Source organism: Pipistrellus hanaki (genome assembly GCF_964339955.1).
Source record: "Pipistrellus hanaki genome assembly, chromosome: 2".
In the NCBI taxonomy this organism is placed as follows: domain Eukaryota; kingdom Metazoa; phylum Chordata; class Mammalia; order Chiroptera; family Vespertilionidae; genus Pipistrellus; species Pipistrellus hanaki.
Genome location: NC_140504.1, coordinates 176,093,654 through 176,115,584, shown reverse-complemented (window position 1 = coordinate 176,115,584; position 21,931 = coordinate 176,093,654). Strand labels below are relative to the sequence as shown.

Genomic DNA, 21,931 nt, shown 5'->3' with positions numbered 1-21,931 from the left:
TGCTGCACTTTCTGAACAGAAGAGGGCAGTATGATAGTGGGCAAAAGCAGAACTGGGAACTCAGCGTTTCCAGTAGCTGGGCAGAAAAGGAGCTTTGGCCGCCCCTCCACACTCCTGGCCAAAGCTGGTGTCTGCAAGGCTGGTGGGGTGAGGTCTGGAGACAGGTCTCCTGAGATTGAGACTAGAGGATTTTCTCCCAAGAGCTGGCCAAAGGATAGGGCTTGGGGCAGCCCCCTCAGCGTCTGGCTCCCGCTACTGTTGGGGAATGTAAGAGGCACATGAGACAGACAGCTTATCTCTGCAAGAAGGAAGAGAGAGAGCACATACACACATACCCTCCTAGCAAAGAATTTATTTGTAAGGCTTCAGTGAACACATGTAAAATAACAGCATGAACTGAGCCCAAGAAGTGCTGGAAGTAAATCTAGAGGTTGGAGGGGAGCATTGACAGGAGAAATAATTTTGAACTTCCCTCTTTTGTCTTTGCACATCCCTCAGCTCTCGAGGCCACTGACTTGTATTCTCAATGGTCTTGAATTGCAGATCTAGCTCACACCCCCCACCCCCATGTCTTCATTTTGGCATTCATGCCTTCAGCAAATATTTACTGAACATCTACTAGGTTCAAAATATTGTGTTAAGCTCTGTGATGAAGAAAGATGAAAATGGATGTCTCTCCTTCAAATTACTTGTGAACCGCAACCAGCCCAGGAGGCTAAGGAGGCAGCGATGCAGACACCCACAATACAGTGGAGATACCCATGTGTGTGGTTGCTCCAGGAATGGGGGAAAGATGTGGTTGGGATTTTTGAAAAGAACTTCTACCTGGGTTGATTAAAAATAACTTCAGCCGAAACCCGTTTGGCTTAGTGGATAGTGTCAACCTACGGACTGAAGGGTCCCGGGTTTGATTCTGGTTGCGGGCACATCCCCAGTAGCGGTGTGCAAGAGGCAGCTGATCGATGATTCACTCTCATTGATGTTTCTAACTCTCTATCCTTCTCTCTTCTTCTCTGTAAAAAAAATCAATAAAAAATATAAAAAAAATATTTTATTTAAAAAAAATAAAAATAACTTAAGTTTGTGTAGGGTGAGCTTTGAAGATGGGTAGGCTTTCAGTAGGTGGAGTTTGGGGATGGAGGACATTCCAGGCAAAAGCTGAGCGTTTGATTATAGAGATGTTGCACATAAGGGTATCATGGGAGATAAGTTTATAAAGGAAGGGAGATGTCAAAATATGGAGGACTTTGAATGCCAGAGATATGTATACTTTCTTCTTAAATACCCTAGTCCAGTGGTCAGCAAACTCCTTAGTCAACAGAGCCAAATATCAACAGTACAACGATTGACATTTCTTTTGAGAGCCACATTTTTTTAACTTAAACTTCTTCTAATGCCACTTCTTCAAAATAGTCTCACCCAGGCCGTGGTATTTTGTGGAAGAGCCACACTCAAGGGGCCAAAAAGCCGCCTGTGGCTCGAGACCTGCAGTTTGCCGACCACGGCCCTAGTCTTCTAGCTAGACAGAAGCCACAGGAAGCTGAGTATTTTAGGATAATCTGGTTCACACATTCATGCATTTTATAAAAAATGTAAACACATATTTAGTGAGTATCTCATATGTGCCAAGTAATTTACTAGATGCTAAGGATCCTGTGGTGAATAAGATAGACATCCTCAGCCTTCAGGAGCTAATGATTTAGTAAGGATGAAAGACACTGAATGAGACATTACCAAAGGCGTGTGGAGGGGGCAGGAGGACCTACTGATCTGGGGTAAGGGTGGAATTAAGGCAGGCTCCCCAGGGGGAGTTTCAACAGAGGGGGTGAGATGGAGTGAGGCAGGCCAAAAGAGGAGAGCAATGAAAGGTTACAGCCTGGGAGACTAGTCGGTGGGAAGGCCTAGAAGTAAGAGAGCATTTGAGGAGCTGAAAGAAATTGAAAGTGGCTGGGCCTTAGGGAGAGGGGCACTTAAGACACTTAAGCTGGCAAAGATATCATGGAAAAATAGGGCTTTATTTACTTGTATTACCCTTTCCCCCCACTAGATGCCCTTCTGAGTACATCCTGTCTTCTGCTTCACCTCCCTGAGCTCCCCCACTCCTCCCCCCCACCCCCCTATTGCAGCCTCCTTAGAAATACAAGCACAGTCCTACCATGAGGAGCAAGGGAAAATCATAGGCCCAAAGGAGAAAACCTCAGGGCTGTCCCAATTGTGTGGGCAGGCTATAAATTTAGACTGTTGCTTAGACAAAACCTAAACCTCCCTTTCACATGCTTCCTTCTTCCCACTGCCCTAGAAGCTTGCTTTGTTCCTGAAACCTTGTAAAATTTCCTCTGTATAAAACAGGAACATCAGCCAAACATGTGGACTTCCCCCTTTCCATTCATTAGACTTCATTACTTCAAAATCTCCTGGGAGCATTTAAATGCAAATCTTGCCAAGAAAGTTACCTGAGTCTCAGAAGCCCCCTACCCACAACCCAAACCAGAACTTTCCTCCTTGATGACACCCTCTTGCCGTTTCCCCACCAAACCTCTCAGGCCTTCCACAAAGACTGATTCCCAGAACAGACCGGTTTTCCCTTCTGGCCCTAGTCTCTCCTCACCCTTGGGGAACGTCCGTCCTAATTTTGGAGGGATCTGCTCACAAAGTGGCGCATCCGAGGGACTGGGGACTTTTCTATTTACTGTGATAAAATTGAGCAGCAGATGTCTGTTTGGGGGTGAGGGTGGAGGTGTGCATTTGTGTCTGGGCCTTCTTAGCCCTCCACAAATAATATGGGAAAGGCAGGTGACTCAGCACTGATACAGTCAAGATTCCCTAGTGTTAGCATTTCTATATTGTCTGCTGTTTACGAAAAATGTGCTTATGCCATCCGTCACCAACTCCTTCGTCATGCATTTTCTACTAAAAGCCTTTTATTTATTTTGAAAAGAATAAACCTCAAGCTTATTCACTTCTGTTTTTTAAACTGAGCTCATTAGCAGTGGACTAGCTTTTTTTCTTTTTTTTCTTTTTCACAAAGGATTAATAAACTGGAAGGAAATGAGCATTTGTCCAAGACTCACCCTGCCTGCCCCCTTGTAGGCCCTTCCCTGTATGATCTATGCGGAGAACTCGGGCAGGCCAGCAAAACTTGATGGAAAAGATATGATTAATGATTTGCTCACCCGATTTCTGATCGTGGTGTGATGTGGAAACAGCCAGTGTGCGCCCTATTAGGGAAAAGCATTATTTCTTCTTCCTGTCATTAATGGGCTGAGCACAGACCAAATCCTTGGCACCACTCTTAGGGCACAAAGATGCAGGCCCTGCCCCCTGGGGCAAGAAGCTGCTCTTTAAAAATCCTGAGAATGGGAACTGCAATAGAAGCCCAAGTCCCAATTTTGGCTGCTCAGTGTCGCATGAATTATATATATACTTTTTACTTGCTAATGCGCTGTTATGGTAAGATGAGCAAGCCTCACTTTTTTATCCACAACCACCTCTCCGCTTCCTGAAAATGCAAGTTTAACAGACTTGATGAAGCTGGGGAGGAGGGTGGCTGGCTGGGGTAGCTGTGGACAGGCAAAAAGGTCACCTGCATTGACCCCAGGTCCTCATTCCCAGCTCCTGGGCCCAGCGCTGCCTGTGCAAGTGGGTTTGAAGGACACACAGCATTCATTGGCTTTCCCTTTTCTTCCCCGACTAGTTAAGGCCCCACAATCCTTTTCTTTGTTCCCTAACATCCTGGTTTAGCCTCAGGTTCCCACATTTCCCCCTTTCGGCCTAGTTCTGTGTGCATGGCAGGCTCAGGGTAACAGTCCTGTGGGGTCTCTCCTCTTAGGTCACCCCAGGTGCAGCCAGAGTGCTCCCTGGGTGTCACTCTCAGGCTCGGGCCCCGCATCCCCGGCCTGGTTCACTTCGTGGAGCTTGGCCTGCCCAGGCGTTGAGGGTTCGGTTTCCTCCGTTTCTGGAAAACCTCTTTGTTCCTGGGATCCTTTGTGGCCTCGGAGTCGCCTGGGCCCCCCGCACTGCAGCCGTCGGGGCCCTGCTCGCCCGCCCGCCCCCGACCTGCCGGCCGGGCCCCGCGGCATCTGGGGTTCCGCTTTCCCGTCGCCTTCCGTCTCTCCGGGTCCCTTCCCGCAGCGACACCGGCCCGCCCGGGGCTCCCTCCTTTGTCCCCGCGCCGGGGAGGTCACACGGGGCCGCCGTGGAGTGGGCCCGGCTCTCCCCGCCGCGGCGGCCGCCCAGCCTTTCATCCCGACGGCGTGGGGCCTCCGGCCCGCACCCGCCCCCGCCCCCTCGGCCCGGCCCGCCCGGCCCGGCCGCCGCTGCCCCGCAGACGCCGGGAACCGTGCGGGCAGCCGGGCGGCCCGGCGCCCAGCGAGGCCACGCCGGCGGCGGAGGGAGGCGGCGGGCGAGGGGCGGGCGGCGGGCCGGGCCGGCGCTCCGACTGGAGGAGCCGCCGCCGTGGGCGCGCCGGGCGGAGGGAGGAGGAGGAGCGCGGCGAGGGGCGGGGAGGCGGAAACGCGAGCCGGGAGGGAGCGCGGCTGCGAGCGAGCGGGCTGAGGGGAGCGAGCGCGACCGACCGACGGCCGGGCCGGGCGAGGCGGGCGCAGAGGAGCGCGAGGGCCGCCGCCGCCGCACAAAGGGCCGGGGCCGGGGCCGGGGCCGGGGCCGGGGCGCCGGGCGCGCGGGCCTGGAAGCGGCGCGGGCCGGGGCCCGGGGGCGCGCGGCGCCGGGCAGCCATGGCTGGCTACGTGCCGGGGCAGCAGCCGGCCAACCGCAGCCAGGAGAAGGAGTTCGTGCAGGCGTACGAGGATGTGCTGGAGCGCTACAAAGGTGCGGCGGCCGGGGCGGCCGGGGCGGGCCGGTTCGGGGGGGGGGGGTGGAGACCCCAGTCCGCGGCCGGCGCGAGGCGGCCCCCCGAGCCGCTGCAGGTGGGTGGGCGGCCGGGCGGGTCGCGCCCACCCCGGCGGCGCTGGGGCGGGCCCCGCGCTGAGGTGTCTCGGGCCAGTTTATTTCCAGAAGCGGGGTGACCCCCGGGACCCCCTCCTGCGGATCAGGGAGCCTCCCCAGCGCTCCTGGCCCCGGGACTGTTATCCGGCCCCGCGGGGAGGCGGCGGTCCGGGAGCCGCCGGGAGCCGCCCGCCCGGGGAGGGAGCTGCCAGGAGCGCGGGGCTCCCTCTGAGGCTCGGACCCCTGGGCCCGCCGAGGCCCCTCGCCCCCTCGCCCCCTTTGTCCTCCCGGACCCCGCGGGGCCGGGCTGTGCACCCCGGGGCTCCTCCGGGGAGCCCGGTGTCCGTGAGTGTGCAGTTTCGGTGGCCAGGCCTCCCCCCACCCCTCGGGGGGCTTCGGGCCGGACCGTTGCTGGGGGCTATGGCTTCCTTTCCTCAGAAATAGAGATTTATCTTGGAGCTCGGGTTTCAGCCCCCGGGGGCTCTGCTGCTGAGCAGCGCTGCGAGTGAGTGGCTCGTCCAGACCCGCGGTGTCGGACACAAAGTTGTGACAGGCCGGGGGGCCGAGGGCCCCCAGAGGTGGAGGCCGGGGTGCGTGGCCTCGGGCTGGTCTTGAACGTCCAGTTCCGGGGTTTCGCCTGGTGCGGCGGTTGTGCTTTCCGCAGACATGGAGGTTTTCCCAGAAACTCCATAAGGCAGCGCTTTCTCCTCTTGGGTTCAGCTGGGGCCCTTGTGCCTGGGCCCTTAGTTTTTTGTGTCTTTTTTTTCTTTATCTAAAGGAAAGGAAACTTCAGCCCTTTTGACTGAGTCCAGCATACTCAGTGAAGGGAAACTAATGAAGTAGCTGTAAAATGCTCCCCCCCCCCACCCCCCCACTGAGGCATTGGAGCTCTGCTTGAGAATGGAGAGAGAGAGAGAGAGAGAGAGAGAGAGAGAGAGAGAGAAGAGAGAAATGAAATGCTAAAGTGGACTAGCTCAAGAGTTCTACTTGTTCCCTTCTGCATCAGCTCCTGTAAGCTGTCCAGGTTTTCCTGCCTGCAGCAAGTTTTCTGTCAACCCCCTGTGGTCTTCCTTTTAAGAAATGGGGTTCGTTTCTGAGCACAAAGAGGTTAGATTGTGCTGCTGAACTTCATTGAAAAGAAAAAAAAAAGCTGCTAAATGAATGGTTCCAGACTTTGGAGCTACACCGCTCTTCAGAGGGAGGATTCCCTGGGCCTGTCTCGAGCTGTGACAGCTTTAAAAAAATCAGAACTAGAACAAAAAGAGGTGAAGAAATCTCAGTGCCTCACTGGATCAGATTGCTGGTGGCCTCCAGCTGAAAGGAAGTTGGGTTTCTAGCCAACGAGACTAGGAAAGAAAGGGGAAAGTAGGGCTTGTTGGGGGAGAGGCCTCTTGTGTGCAGTCCTTTAGCTGTCTCACTCAGTTTGGCTTTCCTCTGAAGGACTTTGACCAGGTGTATAGGAATTTGATCCTTCCCAGACACAGATCTCTTTCTTGAGGGGAGGAATGAGTCGAAAATGGTTGGCCGGAGTAAGTTCACTTGAGCTGGATGAAGTGGTTGTGCAGCCTCCTCTCTAATGGGTGTAGAAGAATTTCCTTCCCATCCCCACTGCACCATTTTCACTGGGAAATCAGGATGGATTAGCATCCGGGCCTTTGTTACTTTGTGGAGTGGAATTCCTGCCTTTTCCAGACGTAGAAATCCCCTTACTGCCTTAATCGGAGAACTGTTTTGCCTAAGCCGGAATCAATAGAATGACCCCGGGGGAGGTAGTTTGTTGAGGATAAACTGCCAGGCGTTTATTTTGGAGAAACTTGTGAAAGTATTGATGAGGATGGGATTCTAGACTCTCATTGGTTGGCCACCAAATTACTTGGATCTCTAAGCTGCTGTTTATATGTAGTGCCTTATTCTACAAACGAAACATGTTTTTTTGTATTCAGAAGAAGAGCTGAAGTTTTCAGCTGCATGAACTGCCCCCAGAAGGGGCAAAGGTGAGCAGGGAAGTGATATATTTGCAGTGTGTAAGGGTGTAGAGCAGTATGTTACAGCTATATTAGGAATGGTTGTCAAGCATGGACTTTCCAGAATGGTGCCTGGCAACACTTTCCCTGAATATTGGTAGTGAGCATGGTTTTGGCAGGATTAGATGATTCAGTATGGACATAAACACTCTCTCATTTCCCAAGTATGCCAAAGGCTCTTTTAGAGCCTGGACTGACCAGCAAACAGGAGTATTAGATAGTAACTCTGGATCCTAACGGTTCAGAGTAGACAGCAACCAACAGAGCCAGAGTATGTGCTTTATTTATTTATTAAAATATATTTTATTGCTGAAACTGGTTTGGCTCAGTGGATAGAGCGTCGGCCTGTGGACTGAAGGGTCCTGGGTTCGATTCCGGTCAAGGGCATGTACCTTGGTTGCGGGCACATCCCCATTGGGGGGGGGGTGCAGGAGGCAGCTGATCGATGATTCTCTCTCATCGATGTTTCTAACTCTCTATCCCTCTCTCTTCCTCTCTGTAAAAAAAAAAATCAATAAAATATATTTTATCTGTAAAAAATCAATAAAATATATTTAAAAATAAATAAATAAATATAAAATATATTTTATTGATTTTTTTACAGAGAGGAAGAGAGAGGGATAGAGAGTTAGAAACATCGATGAGAGAGAATCATCGATCAGCTGCCTCCTGCACCCCCCCCCCCCCCCCCCCCCCCCCGCCCCATGGGGATGTGCCGGCAACCAAGGTACATGCCTTTGACCGGAATCAACTCGGGACCCTTCAGTCCGCAGGCTGACGCTCTATCCACTGAGCCAAACCGGTTTCGGCAAGAGTATGTGCTTTATTCTTCCAAGCTACGAATAATTATTAAATACCTATTATAGATCACAGTGTTAAGTCCTGGAGATGCCAGAATTATGAATGAGATCTGTTTTCTTTCCTTGGTCATTCACACCTTAGCAAAGGAAAAAAGTATGCAAACAAGTAATTGTGATACAGCCTTAGGTGCTAGAACAGAGGTATATACAAAGTACTTTGGAATTTAGAGGAGGGATAGCTATCTCCCCTTGGGGTTCATTGAGAGACTTGACAAAGGAGGTGACACTTTAGGAGTGCACCTTTAGGGATGAATGGGATTTGGTCAGAGGGTGGGGAGGGCAGGGGGCAGAGGGAATTAACAGCATGTGCAAAGGTTTGAAGGTGTGAAAATAAATGGAAGTGTTTGAGGAATGTGAGTAGTTGGGTATGACTTAAGGGCTAGAGTTTTGATGGGAGCAGATGGTACTGTAAAGGATCCAGAGTTCAGCTTGTAAAGATTCTTTTATGGTTTTATTCAGTGGGCAGTGGGGGGAATCAATCATTGAAAGTTTTTAAAAGTACATTTTTTATTGATTTTTTTACAGAGAGGAAGGGAGAGGGATAGAGAGTTAAAAACATCAATGAGAGAGAAACATCGATCAGCTGCCTACTGCCCTGGGGATGTGCCCTTGACCAAGGTACATGCCCTTGACTGGAATGGAATCCAGGACCCTTCCTTCAGTCCTTAAGCTGACGCTCTTATCTGCTGAGCCAAACCGGTCAGGGCTGAAAGTTTTTTTTTTTTTTTTAAAGCAACAATTATTACGCCAATTTTATTGATTCATATTAGAGGACACACCTGTCCAGTGATTGGAATACTTACATCACTATCCGGGGCGCCCTTCCCCTTGTTCCAAAGTACTTATGAAACTAGTAATCAGATGGTTGCTTGGTAAACATGGAAACAGAAGAGAGGTGCAGTGTTTCGAGCACTGTTCATCCAGACGATATGGACCAGTCACCAATTGAGATCCTTATGAACCCCTAGGAAAACAAGAAGGAGCGACCGATCAGAGAGGTGGGAGAACCAGGACCTGACTCTTCTCCCAGGATAGAGACAAACTCGACTGAAGAAGCAGGCCACATGGACATAGTTTTAGGTTTTTTAAAGAGAACAAACACAGTCTGAGTTTATAGGGGTTCGTTAAGCAGAAAGGGTAAGATGTGAACTGGCAGAATTAGACTGCTTTCACAAAGCCCGAAAGACTAAAGAGTGTTTCCATGCCAGGCTGGACTAGGAATAAAAGAGAACATTCACATTTCAACACTGGTAACATGGACTACCTGGTACTTAAAAACTTAAAGAGTTCTCACCAGGTGTCATGGGTTATGTGAAGCTGATGAGGACTGCTTTTTGTTCATCATATCATAGAAAAGAAATTACAGAGTTTACTGCACAAAGAATTGCGAGTGAAGGGTCTGTATATTATTAATGCACAAAACCAGCAAGGCAGCAGCATTGAGATGAGGCTTTGCATTTCTTTAGTCTGTGCTCCAGTCCTAGTTCTGCCACTTAACTTGTGCTGTGAGTGATCTTGGGAAAGCTGCTTAACTTCTAATCTTTGGGTTTCTCATCTGTTAAAATTGGGATAATATTAGTAACTCATTGGGATTCATGAGAATCCAAGTGAGCTATTGGCATACATTAAGCCATAATGTTTAGAAAAACCTTCATATACAATACTTTGTGTTTTTCAAAGCAGTTTCATACTCATTAACTTCTTTATAATATCTTGTAAAGAAGGTATTATGTGCTTGGGTAAATTTAGGCATAAAGACTTATATTATTTGTCCAAGAGCCAGGATCCAAACTTGTGGTTGAAGGTTTTACATTGTATCACAGAAGGATACAATGTTTTAAAATCAGAGCAGTGACTTGAGTTAAGTGAGATAATTGTGAAAATGGGGCGCTGGCCAGGTGCTTCAATTGATTAGAGTGTCATACCAATACACCAAGGGTTTGGGTTTGGTCCCCAGTTAGGGCACATACAGGTATCAACCAATGAATGCGTAAGTAAGTGGAATAAGAAATCAATATTTCTCTTCCTCTCTCAAATAAATAAAAATAAAGGAAAATTGTGAAAATGCTTTAATTGTTATTATCATTATTAGTTTTTAGTCTCTGAACGATAAGTCACAACCTTATGTGGCCTTCGTTTCCAAATCTGTGAACCATGGAGAATTTCTTTTTTTCTTATGGGAGAGGTTTTACGGTACATAAACCACTTTGAAATTCTTATACAACAGCAGTGTAGTGCAAAGTGATAAAGTTTTGGTAACACACCTGTAGGAAAATATAGGCTGAGGATTTGGTATTGTTTACCCAAGTGATACCCTGATGCAACCTGTTGATTAAATATTGACTCAGTTTTTAAGTTCCTTTTTAGAATACAACCCTTGAATTGGAGTGGATAGCTTCTAGACAGGACAATGGAGTAATTACTACTTCTGGACAAGGACACTGTTAATTCAGAAAGTGAATCAAGTCCGTCTGCTGGGCAATCACAAGCTTTGGCCACGTTCATGCTGTTGAAATCATAATATGTGTGCATGTGCCCACAGTGCTAATGGGAGCTACTGCTTTCTCTTGGGCTTGCAATTGACATAATGCAAGCCAGGGAAATGAATCAGCTGAAGCCTTATTGTCCTGGTATTTTTCAGTGCCAATGTCAGTTTTTAGAGCCCCTGGTAGAAAGAATACTTCAAAGTACACATCTGGGAACAGAAACATCCTGGGATCAAAAGTCACAAGTAAACAATTATGGGTTGCAAATGAGTTTGTTGTGTTTTTTCAATGGTCTTGAAAATACCCAGGCTTTCCTCCTCTTACTAAATAAGGCTGGCCCTTTCAGCTTCTGGTAATTATATGTTGAGCCATGTGTGACTAGCTGGGGTGGTGTGCTAAAGCTCCTGTTTTTGTTCTTCATGGTTTGGATGGGAACTTGAGCCTGTGTTGCCTTGCTTGTACCAGGGGCATTTACTGATTTCCTGTCCTGGCGTGGCTTGCAGTATCTAAGAATGTTGGTCCAACTTCTTTTGTTACTTCTAATAAAATATTATTTTTCCTTCCAGAACTTCCCAGTTCCTGGAATAAATTACAATGAATCTGTGATTCTTTGTCCCCACTTTCAGGTTCTTTCATAATTTGACTTGCTTTGCATTCCTAACTATGTCAACTGTTAATGCCCAACCACAGTTCGTTGCTGTCTTTGGGCAATGCTTGCCCCCGGTCCTTAGCCCTGCCTCTGTGCTTTTATGTTCTCTCTCCCTGGAATGCCCTCTTCCTTTCTTTCTAATTACTCATTTTTTTTTTTGTATTAAAGCGAAACATAAAATCCGCATCTTCTATGTACCTTTCTCCCATTACTCTTATCAGACATTACCTCTCAATTAGTCTTGAACTATATACTGTTTTGAATTATTCTTACCTCATCTCTTTTAGAAGTATTTCCCTAATGAGGTTTTATGTGATTATCATGTAGGGTTTTTTTGTACTTCTTTTGTATGTGGTTGTTTGACAGGGAATTTCAGGAGAAGGGGCAATCAAATCAGCACTTTCAAGTTATATTTTAAAATAATTTCGCCCAAACCGGTTTGGCTCAGTGGTAGAGCATTGGTCTGCGGACTGAAAGGTCTCAGGTTCGATTCCGGGCAAGGGCATGTACATTGGTTGCGGGCACATCCCCGGTAGGGAGTGTGCAAGAGGCAGCTGGTCAATGTTTCACTCTCATCGACGTTTCTAGCTCTCTATTCCTCTCCCTTCCTCTCTGTAAAAAAATCAATAAAATATATTTAAAAAAAAAATTCATAATATGAAAGTGTGCTCAATGTATAAAATTGTTAAAAAAAAATGCAGGGAAGTGTATAGAGTTTTAGATAACATGCCTTCTATAGTTGTGTGTGTGTGTGTGTGTGTACGGAGGTGTGTATGGAGGAGGACGGAGAGGTAGGCAGACGAACATTCATACTCTGCCTGGAGAGAAGGCAGTTCTCAGGGATACCCCCTTTTTGGCCAGCCTCGGATCTGACATGCTGTGCTTGCTTTCTTTTGCATGACCATGTGTAGTCAGTCCTCAGAATGATTTGCATCGCCTGCTATAAGTTTATTGGTCAGTCTGCATCTTTCTTTTGGGCAAGGGCTTTGCCAGCTGTATTGTTGGAGTCCCTCCCACCACAGCAAATTTCTACTGTGATTTTTATTCAGGTAAATGCTGATGAAAAGAATGTGCTCGCTTATAGTGTCTTTTGGAGTTTTCAACCTGCAGGAGCAAGTTGGATTGAGACGTATAGGAAGGGATTTCTTTTTCTCCCCTCCCCCCCCTTTACTTTTTAGTCAACAGCAATGAGATAAGCTCCCTTTGTACACTGCATTCTATTAGTACTTAATATGCAGATATTGTCTTGGGGAAAATGGTAGTGGGGAATTGGGTGGGCCATTTAGAAGCATGGAGAGAATGATATTAAGATTAGGGGTAGAAGGAGAAAAGTCCTGAATGTCAGTATGAGTACCTCATGTTTATATAGTGGGCAGGATTAATGTCCTGGCTGTGTAAATGATGGGTGAGAGTGATCTCCACCCTAGAAGTTGTAATCACTTTTGTAATTGAGACATGAGGTTAGATTAAAAGATGGCTGGTGAAGAGGAGAGGGGTATATTTGAGAGACATTTTGGCCAGGTATAGGGACTTAACTCTAGTTAATAACATTGCTAATTCTTTTCTAGAAGATTTTGCCTTCAAAAAATAACTATCCCTCACAGCTTTTTCAAAACAAAGTCTTCTTTTTTTTTTTTTATTTTATTTATTTAATAAGTTTTTATTTTTCATATTATTACAAATGTCCCCCCCCCCACCATTGCTCTCCTCCACCAGGTTCCCACCCCACCCTCTGACCTTTCCCCTCTCCCCATTGTCCTCATCCATAGGTGCACAGTTTATGTTCAGTCTCTTCCCACGCCCCCCTCTCCCCTTTTCCCCAAGAATCGTCAGTTCACTCCCCTTCCATACCTCTGATTCTATTATATTCAACAGTTAATATTGTTCATCAGATTTTTTTAATTTCCTTGGTTTTTAGATTCACTTGTTGATAATTACGTATTTGTTGTTCATAATTTTTATCTTTGTTTACTTTCTCTTCTGAAAGAACCCCCTTCATCAATTCATATAATTCTGGTTTGGTGGTGATGAACTCCTTTAGCTTTTTTTTATTAGTGAAGCTCTTTATCTGGCCTTCGATTCTGAGTGATAGCTTTGCTGGGTAGCTTATTTTTGGCTGTAGGTTCTTGCTATTCATCACCTTGAATATTTCTTGCCATTCCCTTCTGGCCTGCATGGTTTCTGTTGAGAAGTCAGCTGACAATCGTATAGGTGCTCCTTTATAAGTTACTACCTTCTTTGCTCTTGCTTCTTTTAGTATTCTCTCTTTATCTTTTGCTCTTGGAATTTTAATAATGATGTGTCTCGGTGTGGTCCTCTTTGGATTCCTTTTGTTTGGAGTTCTGTGCGCTTCCTGGACTTGTAAGTCAAATTCTTTCACCATGTGGGGGAAGTTTTCTGTCACTATTTCTTTCAGTATGTTTTCGATATCTTGCTCTCTCTCATCTTCTGGAACCCCCATAATTCTGATGTTGGTTCGCTTGAAGTTGTCCCAGAGGTTTCTTACATTATCTTCAATTTTCTGGATTCTCTTGCCTTCTAGCTTCTGTGGAGGAGTGTCTTCTGGCTCTTTATGTTCCAAATCTTTGACTTGATTCTTGCGATCTTCCCTTCTGTTTTTAGGACTCTGTAGAATATTTTTTATTTCAGACAATGTATTCTTTATTTCTTGTTGATCCCTTATCATTTCTTGTTGACTCCTTATTAATTCTAGTTGATCTCTTTTCATATCCTCATAGGCCTTATCCATCTTTTCTAGGAAATTCTTGAAAAACCTTATAAGCGTAGATTTGAACTCTATATCCAGTCGCTTTTTGTCCTCCATTTCTTTCGTTTGTGATCTATTTTGTTGTCGCATTTCGCAGTTACAGATGGGACGGGGTTTCAGGGTGGAGCCTGCAGCTTTGGCTTCCGTCAGCCCCGCCCTATGCGGGTCCTTCAGTGCTCGCTGCCGGCGCCTCTGAGAGAAAGGTGCCCTCGATTTTCGCCTGCTGCCAAACAGTCTATGCTCTCCCCCAATGAGCCCGGTATTGGGGTTCAGTTCAGTTGGAAGTGGAGTTGGAGGTGGCGTTCAGAGCAGTCTGGAGCCCCAGTCTCCTTCCCGTCAGGGCAATCCCGCGGCACAGCGGACCGTCCCTTCTCTGGGGGCAGTGTGCGCGCCTCCGGGACCTCCTTTCGCCGCTCCCCCGGGGTTCCGACTTACAGCCCAGCTCCCTATGGCTGAGCCTGAGTCCCCGGGGTCTGGCCTAGAACGGGGGTTCAGAGCAGTCAGGGGCCCAGCACAGTCGGAGTTTTATCTCCTTTCCGCTAGGGAACGCCCGCCAGGCACTCGGCCTCCCTCCTCTCCGGCTCCGTCCTCTTCGCGTGCGCCGCGTGTCTCCGTACCTTAGGCTTTTACAGCTCCTCCGTGCTTCCTTCTGGTTTTCTCCTTGCTTCTTGTTGTAGGATTTCCAGTCAGTCGACTTTCCTGTAGTTCTGGGTAATGTCCATTTTATATTTTAGTTGTATTTTATTAAAATTGTTGTGTGCGGCTGCGGCTAGTTGCCTACCCGAGCAGCCATCTTGGATTCTCCCAAAACAAAGTCTTCTTATATTAAAACCTTTTTTTGAAGATTTTACTTTATTTTGAACTTGATAGATAGGGCTGTGTACTTGAACCTTTGACTAAGGTTGTGTTTCTGAGTCTTCTCATTTAAATGAGCAACGTGGAGTGCCCCAGAACACCTATTCTATCCAGTCTGGACAATCTTCATTGTATGGTTTTAGGAATATCTGGTAAGAATTGCATAACAAATCCTCTTACGTTTGCTCTAAAATCTTAAATTATATCTTGAACTCCTAATCTCCCGGGGTATCAGGGGGCTTGCTTGGAGGATTTATTTATTTGTGCAATTAATAAGTATTAAGTATCTCTTATGAAGCAGGCAATAGGCAAAGAAGAGCTGAGGAAACAAAGGCAATGTTCTTAACTCTATGAACTTACACTTTAATGGGGGAAACATTAGTAAACAATTATTACCCAAGGTAGCGAGTGCTGTTACCTAGGGAAATGCTGGTGCTTTGGTAGTGAAGAGAAGTGTCCGCTATAGCCAGGGTGGGACGGGGTCAGGGGAGGCATCCACTGAGCTGTCATCTAAAGAATTTGGGCAAAAAGTTCATGTAAAAGGCATTTTGGGCAGCATGAACAGAAGTAAGAGGATGAGAGAGAAGAAGGAACAGAAGAGAGGGAATATGGGTATTAGTAAGGTTGGGATGTCTTACGTGAGGGAAGGAGAAAAATGAGGTAGGAAAAGTGGGGAGGGCTAAAATGTTGACTGACTTAGTGTGTCCTACTGTATAGGGTTTGGACTTTTTCTTACCGGCTTTTAGGAGCCAGTGAAGGATCTTGGGTAAGAAAGGCTGTCATTAGATTTACATTTTAGGAATATTTCTCCTCTGGCAGCAGTATGAAAGAGGATGAGTTAGGAGGCTGTGACAGTAATTTAGGTAGGGAGTGATTAGGGGTTAAACTAAAATTGTGTGAAGTATTACTATAATGACGTGGGCAAATCAAGAAATGCTAGGGGTAAATCCACATGTTTTGATGCCTGTAGAATGTGGATGACTTGGAGGTTTCTGGCTTAGGTTTCTGTGTGGGTGGGTGGTATCCTTAGCTAAAATAAGGAGTGTGAGAGAAGGAAGGTTATTTGCGGTGACATGCTAACAGTGCTGGTGCAGGGGAAGACACTGAGTTCGGTTTTCATTGCATTGGGTTGGGGTGCGCAGCAGAGGTGTTCAGCAGATAGATGGCTGTATTGCATGTGGAGCTCAGAGCTGCAGTTGGAGGCAGTCATCAGCTCATCAAATTAAAGCCACAGGAGTGGGCAAGAAGATTGCTTAGGAGTGAGTTACAGTGAGAAGAGGTTTGAATAAAAGCTCTGGGGAATTCCAAGGGGAGGGTGGTTTTGGTATCAGAGGAAGAGGAGCTCTGAAGGACATTGTCTACCACAAGGGAGTGGCCAGAGATGCAGGAGAAATGGGGGGAAGTGAGTTCAAGGCGGGTGTGCCACACAGTGTCAGATTATGCAGAGGTCAGCAAGAGAAGGACGCTAGGCTCCACCATAAAGATCACCTTTACTGGAGCGTTTTCAGTGGAGCTGTGGGAAGTACGTTCAGGAAGCAGTGGGTTGGGGAGTGAATGAGAAGTGTAGGAGTGGTATCAGTGAGTTTTGAAACCTGAGCTTTGAAGGAATGGAGAGGAGGAAAACATGATATAGAGGGGGATGTAAGGTGGAGGGAGTTTTGTTTACTTACTGTAACATATGAGAGACTTAAGCATGCTTAAGTGCTGTTTGGAAAGTCAGCAGCAAAGGGGAGATATAACAAAATTTAAAGAAGGGAGAGAATAATTGATGAGAGCATGTGATCCAGAGTTAAAAGAATACTCTGGCTGAAACTGGTTTGGCTCAGTGGATAGAGCATTGGCCTGCGGACTGAAGGGTCCTAGGTTCGATTCCGGTCAAGGGCATGTACATTGGTTGCGGGCACATCCCCAGTGGGGGGTGTGCAGGAGGCAGCTGATCGATGTTTCTCTCTCATTGATGTTTCTGACTCTCTATCCCTCTCTCTTCCTCTGTGTAAGAAAATTAAAAAAAAAAAGAGGAATACTCTGACGAGAAAAAGGGAGGAAGGCAAGAATGCAGGTGGATAAATTGGCTGATTAGATAAGTAGAACTTGAGGGAATTTCCCCCGATAGCTCTTATTCTCTCTATGAAATAGGGGTTGGGGGGAGAGCTATCTGCTGAGAGTAGGGGCTGTGTCTCTGTGTATGCACACGTGTACACACATGCACAAGTGTGTTCTTTCCTTCTAGCACTAGAAGCACTCAACAACCTGGTTGTAGATAACTGAGGCTGCAGACAGGTGGACTGACCCAGGATCAGCGTTTTCCAGCATAGGTTTGATGGAAGGATAGGGGGTCTTTGTGAAAAGTGTAACATCTGCTTGACTGTTCTCTGGCTGGCTTGTGTTCTGTGTCCCCCAACAGAACTGTGACCTCTTTAGGTGACCATTTGTAATTTGGATCCCTTTATAGCATTCAGTAAAGTGCATGGCAGAAATGGGTTCTTATCTCTTTGTTGACTTAATCTGACTTGTGGTCAAGGGTATCTTGACTTGACATAGAAGAGGCTTTTCTCACCTGTGGTCTCATCTCAGCAGCTGATGGGGAGAATGCAGGATTCATTGGTTTGAGAGTGAACTCTAGGCTTAGCCTCACTTACTCTCCCCAGGGTACTTGAGGTTAGAAACATTTGTGCTTTCCATGAAGACTACCGGATATTCCTATTCTCTTTGGACCGGGCTTGTGAAGACTCGGGTTCTTCGCAAAACTAGACAGAGCGGCTATTGTAGAAGATCCGCCGCCGCCTCCTCCGCGTGTATTTGGCAGGCGGGCAGCGAACGTGATGTGTTTGTTCTCAGGGCTCAGCCCTCCCCACCTTAACTTAACAGGTTCAGCATAATCACTGCCTTTCAGATCATGATAGTGTCCTTCAGAGTTTATCTGACCTTTATATCTAAAAAGAGTCTTAGTTACCCTTTCCTTTGTCCTCTACTTGCTGGGTTGTTTTCACCCTTAGTCCTGTGTAGAGGATATTCTAATGTATTAGGTTGAGTTCAGAATTGACTTAGGTCTTGCCCCTTTTGGCACACTCTGCATCCTTTGGTTTTTAACTGGCATGTTCCCCTCAGTGTGGCTTGTTTTCTGCTCCTCATTTTGTAAATTTGGACTCTGTATCAGATAAGTTTGACATGAGTCACTCCAGGGAGTGGAAGGTGTGTCTCCATTAATTTGGAGAACATTTGATCTTGTTTCAGTCCCTGGTTTGGCTTATCTGGCACAGTTTCTCTCTGTCCTGAGAGGGGTGTGTGTACTCGCACTGTGTGTCCCTAGCCTCCGGTTCCACATCTTGCAGTGGATGGTCTACTCCAGGGGATGTCGCTTTGCATGTATGGACTCCCTCTACTCTCCTTGTCATCACCGTCAGCAAAAACGCCTCTATTGAAAGCCTCTTTGAATGTAGTATAGTGTCTAACACTGAATAATTAGAGTTCATAAGCCCCTGTCTGCCCTCTGGGAGTTTACACTATACAGTAGACACTACAAATGACAGAAACAATAATGAATGTGTAAGCAATTGAACAAATAAGGGATAGTCATGCCTCATTTAGCTGTCAGTTTCACAGTAGAAGGTATTCTGAAAAAGAGACTTAGTCCAGAGGAAGAGGGGGTTGACAACCATAAGATCATCTTTGTTCCAGGGAGCTGCCATCTATGGCCCTAACCAATGTCCTTTCTAGTCATGCAGACCTATTGCCATGCTCTCTTTCCATATAGCCAGGACAGGATTCTAACGGGCTTCCCTCTCCAGGGAACTCTGGCTGAAGTGGTAGGCAGGGAGACTTGGAGGACCTCTGGTACAATGTCTTAGTAATGGAAGACATTTATCCCAAACCTTCCGCACATGCGTGTATTCACAAACACCAGTGTGACCCATGAGGTCATTGTTGGGTTGGAAAGTTGGTCCGGCCTGGTGTGGGCATCTCCTGGGGGTAAGAATGGAGGACCTATCCCAGACTCTGTTGCTTAGTTTCCCAAATGGAAAACAGACTAGTTTAGTTGGGGTGCTTTAAGGGTCTCACATCTCTCAGAGGTCCAGTTCATTGTTTTTATTGTTGATATTGTCAATTAGTATAATAACAGTGTTCATGTAATACTACCTTTATTAAAAAGAATGGAGATCTGCCGGGGCCTGGAATTTTCCTTCGCCCTCCCTGTGGGAGAGAAAGGTAGAGGGAGCATTAGATTCCCGGCTCTCAGGCCTCCTCTCTGATCATCCGGTGGGTTGCTCCTAGGTGGGGGTGAGAGAGTGGAGGCCCTGACGTGACTATGCCCTTGGAAGGGATGAGAGGCAGTGGCAGAGGTGGTATTTTAGTAAGAGCCGAGAGGTGTGGGGATAGTAGTAAGGGGCTAATAAAGGCAGAAAACGTTGCTGTCATTAGCTGCCTCTCTTAGCCTTTGCCTACATAAGTTGTCTAAGAACAGAGCTGAAACCTCTGCATTTGTTTCTTCTCCTTTTCTTGATTACATTTCATTTTCTTGTAAAAATGTATAATACCTGTAATAGGCTTGTGATAATATAGAAAATTAAATAAGTAAAAGTTCCAAAGATTGGAAAGCTAAGTGGTGATTTAATTATGTTCTTTAAAAATAACAAAGGTTTTTCCTGCAATTCATCATAAACCAAAACTGCCTTGTAGCACTTCTTATGGTTTTTGTTACTTAACTTTTTGTGTATATTTGTCAGAGCTTCCCAATCTAATTGTGGTCTGGTTGAGGGTGTTAGTGGTGTCAAATGATATGCACATCATATACTTCATGAATTAAACTACTTTGCAAATGTTTCAGACTTCTCTTAAAAATTGTCTAATTTGAGCTGCTCACGTAGAATGGCAGAAATTGTTTACCGACAACCCCCGGAGCACTGGGGCTGTGCTAATGGAGAGAAGTCTCTAGGGCTTTGGAGTCAAAGGACGGTTCTGTGCTGTGTATGGTGCTATCAGCCGCCACTCAGACATATTACATATAATTCCATTTCAGACTTCCTTTGTAACCCAGGCATCCAGGACATCTATAGGAAGGTGGTGATATCAGTCTGGTGCAGTGCGACCACTCTGAGTGTGTATGGAAGTGCTATTAAGCACAAAGACAGTGCATAAAATATAGGACAGGTAGGCAGGCGAGGAATGAACCCAATTGAAACTAGCTGTTTCTGTAGTAAGTAGGCAAACCGTAATTACCTGTGTTGCTCAGAGACCTGAGCTGAGAGTGGAGGTAGGGAGAGGTCACAACCATTACCTCTGGAAACACATGGGAGTAAATAACTCGTACTCCTCAGAGTCACTTTGGTGAGATGGACTTTGAGTTGGCTCCTCGTCACCCCAAATCACCCAAGCTTAAGGTTAACATTTTCGTTAAGAGGTCCCCTTAGATAACACAGCCATTCATTTTGAACTCTGTTAGCTTCCTTTCAGGTAGCTCTGTGTAGTCTACCTTAGAAAGGAGATTGGGGACTGAGCTGAGGTGGCCCAGGAGGGAAGAGGAAGGATTGGTGAAAGTGCCAGAGAAACAAAGGCTTAATTAGGAGGTTTTTCTGCCTTGGGAGATAAGGTTGTTTCCATTAGCTGATTGCAGAGGTGGGAGTGTAGACCCAGGGGGAGGGGAGAGTTGTAATGGGAAGCAGAATAGCTAGCACTTGGTGGAGATCCTGGGTATGAGGACCAGAGCATCTGCAACACTTGGGAACTTTTTAGAAAGCAGACGCGAGGCTCTCCTCCAGCAGGCTCAGTCAGTTTTCTTTGTAGCAAGATTGATTCCCAGGTGATTCTGTTGGTGATTGAGTGTTTCAGGGCAAGGAGCTTTGGAGTCTGATTGACTTGAGATTGAAACCTGGTTGGTACTAGCTGTGTGACCTTGGATACATTATTTAACTTCCCTGTGCCTCAGTTTCTTCTCTGCAGAGTAGGCAGACTACCTCATAGGGTTGTTGGGGAGAGTAAATGAAATATCGGTGCATTTTGCAATTGATTTAATACAATTTAGTAATATCCGTAATTTACCAAGTACTTAGTCTGGCACAGAGTAAATAAATACTCAGTAGCCGAGACCAGTTTGGCTCAGAGCGTCAGCCTTCAAACTGGGGGGTCCCGGGTTCGATTCTGGTCAAGGGCATGTACCTTGGTTGTGGGCACATCCCCAGTAAGGGTTGTGCAGGAGGCAGCAGATAGATGTTTCTCTCTCATCAATGTTTCTGACTCTTTATCCCTCTCCCTTCCTCTCTGAAAAAAAATTAAAAAAAAAAACCTCAGTAAATGTTACTACTAATAATTATATTAGGCAAATTTATATGAATGAAAATCCTTTATTTCTCTTTATTTGTCAATGAGTGCATCTGTCAGCCATTTTATAAAACTAGTGATCCGGTGTGTGAAATTCCTGCTTATTAAAAGGGAATTAATTAGAGGAAATATTTTAATATTGCTATTTGCCCTTTCTCTATAGAAGTATCAGATGAAAGAAAATTAGTAAAATGTATATGAACATCTTCCTCCTGTCATAGTCTGGGCACACTACGGGAACCAGAGAAAAGTCTCCACCCACCCACATGCACCTATGTGAGACCCAGACCTGGCTGACCTTACCTGCATTGGGGTAGATCCAGACCCAGCCAGCTCCACCCCCACCAAGGCCCACCAGCCAGCCCCACCCCCACCAAGGCCCACCAGGTGGGTGGCGTGGCCTCAGGTTCCCTGTCAAGCCCTGTAGGCAGGTCGCAGCCTGAGGTCCCCCATCAAGCTCCGCATGGTTGGTGGCGTGGCTTCAGGTCCTCTGGCCTGGCCCAGCGCCATGCAGTCTCAGGTCCCTGCTGATTGCTCGTTAAGGCTCGTTATGAGAACTCAGCCTCTGCTGGGGGTGCAGCCATCTTGTGTTACCGGATCCCTGCCTCCTCTGTGGGTGCAGCAAGCTTGTTACAGTATGATGGTTAATTTACATATTCCCTCTTTATTAGCTAGGATATTAGCTAGGACAGACACCATGTGTATACTCTTTGGTGTTTGCTTAGCATTATTTAATAATAGTTGTTACAGCAGCACCAGTTAACAAATATTGTACTCTTTAATATGCCTGGGCCTATTTTAAGTACTTTATGTATATATTAAATTATATATAACGTATATATAATGAATTAATATATACTTTATGTATATATTAATTCATTCAGTCTTAGAACAACCATGTGAAAAGGTATCATCTCCATTTTCAGATGAAGAGACAGATCAGAAAGGTTAAGTGACTGACAAAGATCACAGCACCAGTAAATGGCAGCGCCACGTTTTGAATTGAGCAGTCTATTCTAGCATCTGGGTTC

The 21,931-nt window shown here is 46.5% G+C and overlaps 1 protein-coding gene across 7 annotated transcripts in view; it reads left to right on the top strand.

The window, feature by feature from the left end:
* The window catches only part of MACF1 (microtubule actin crosslinking factor 1), a 333,277-nt gene that overhangs the window by 12,006 nt on the left and 299,340 nt on the right, over positions 1–21,931 (top strand). The window contains exon 1 of one of the 7 annotated variants that reach the window (XM_084873247.1): positions 4,516–4,827. The exons of the other annotated variants lie outside the window; for them this stretch is intronic. Coding sequence (XP_084729373.1) covers positions 4,734–4,827 — 94 coding nt within the window. The 5' untranslated portion in view covers positions 4,516–4,733. Of the gene's footprint in view, positions 1–4,515; positions 4,828–21,931 lie in introns of those variants that run through there. 7 annotated transcript variants of the gene reach the window in all.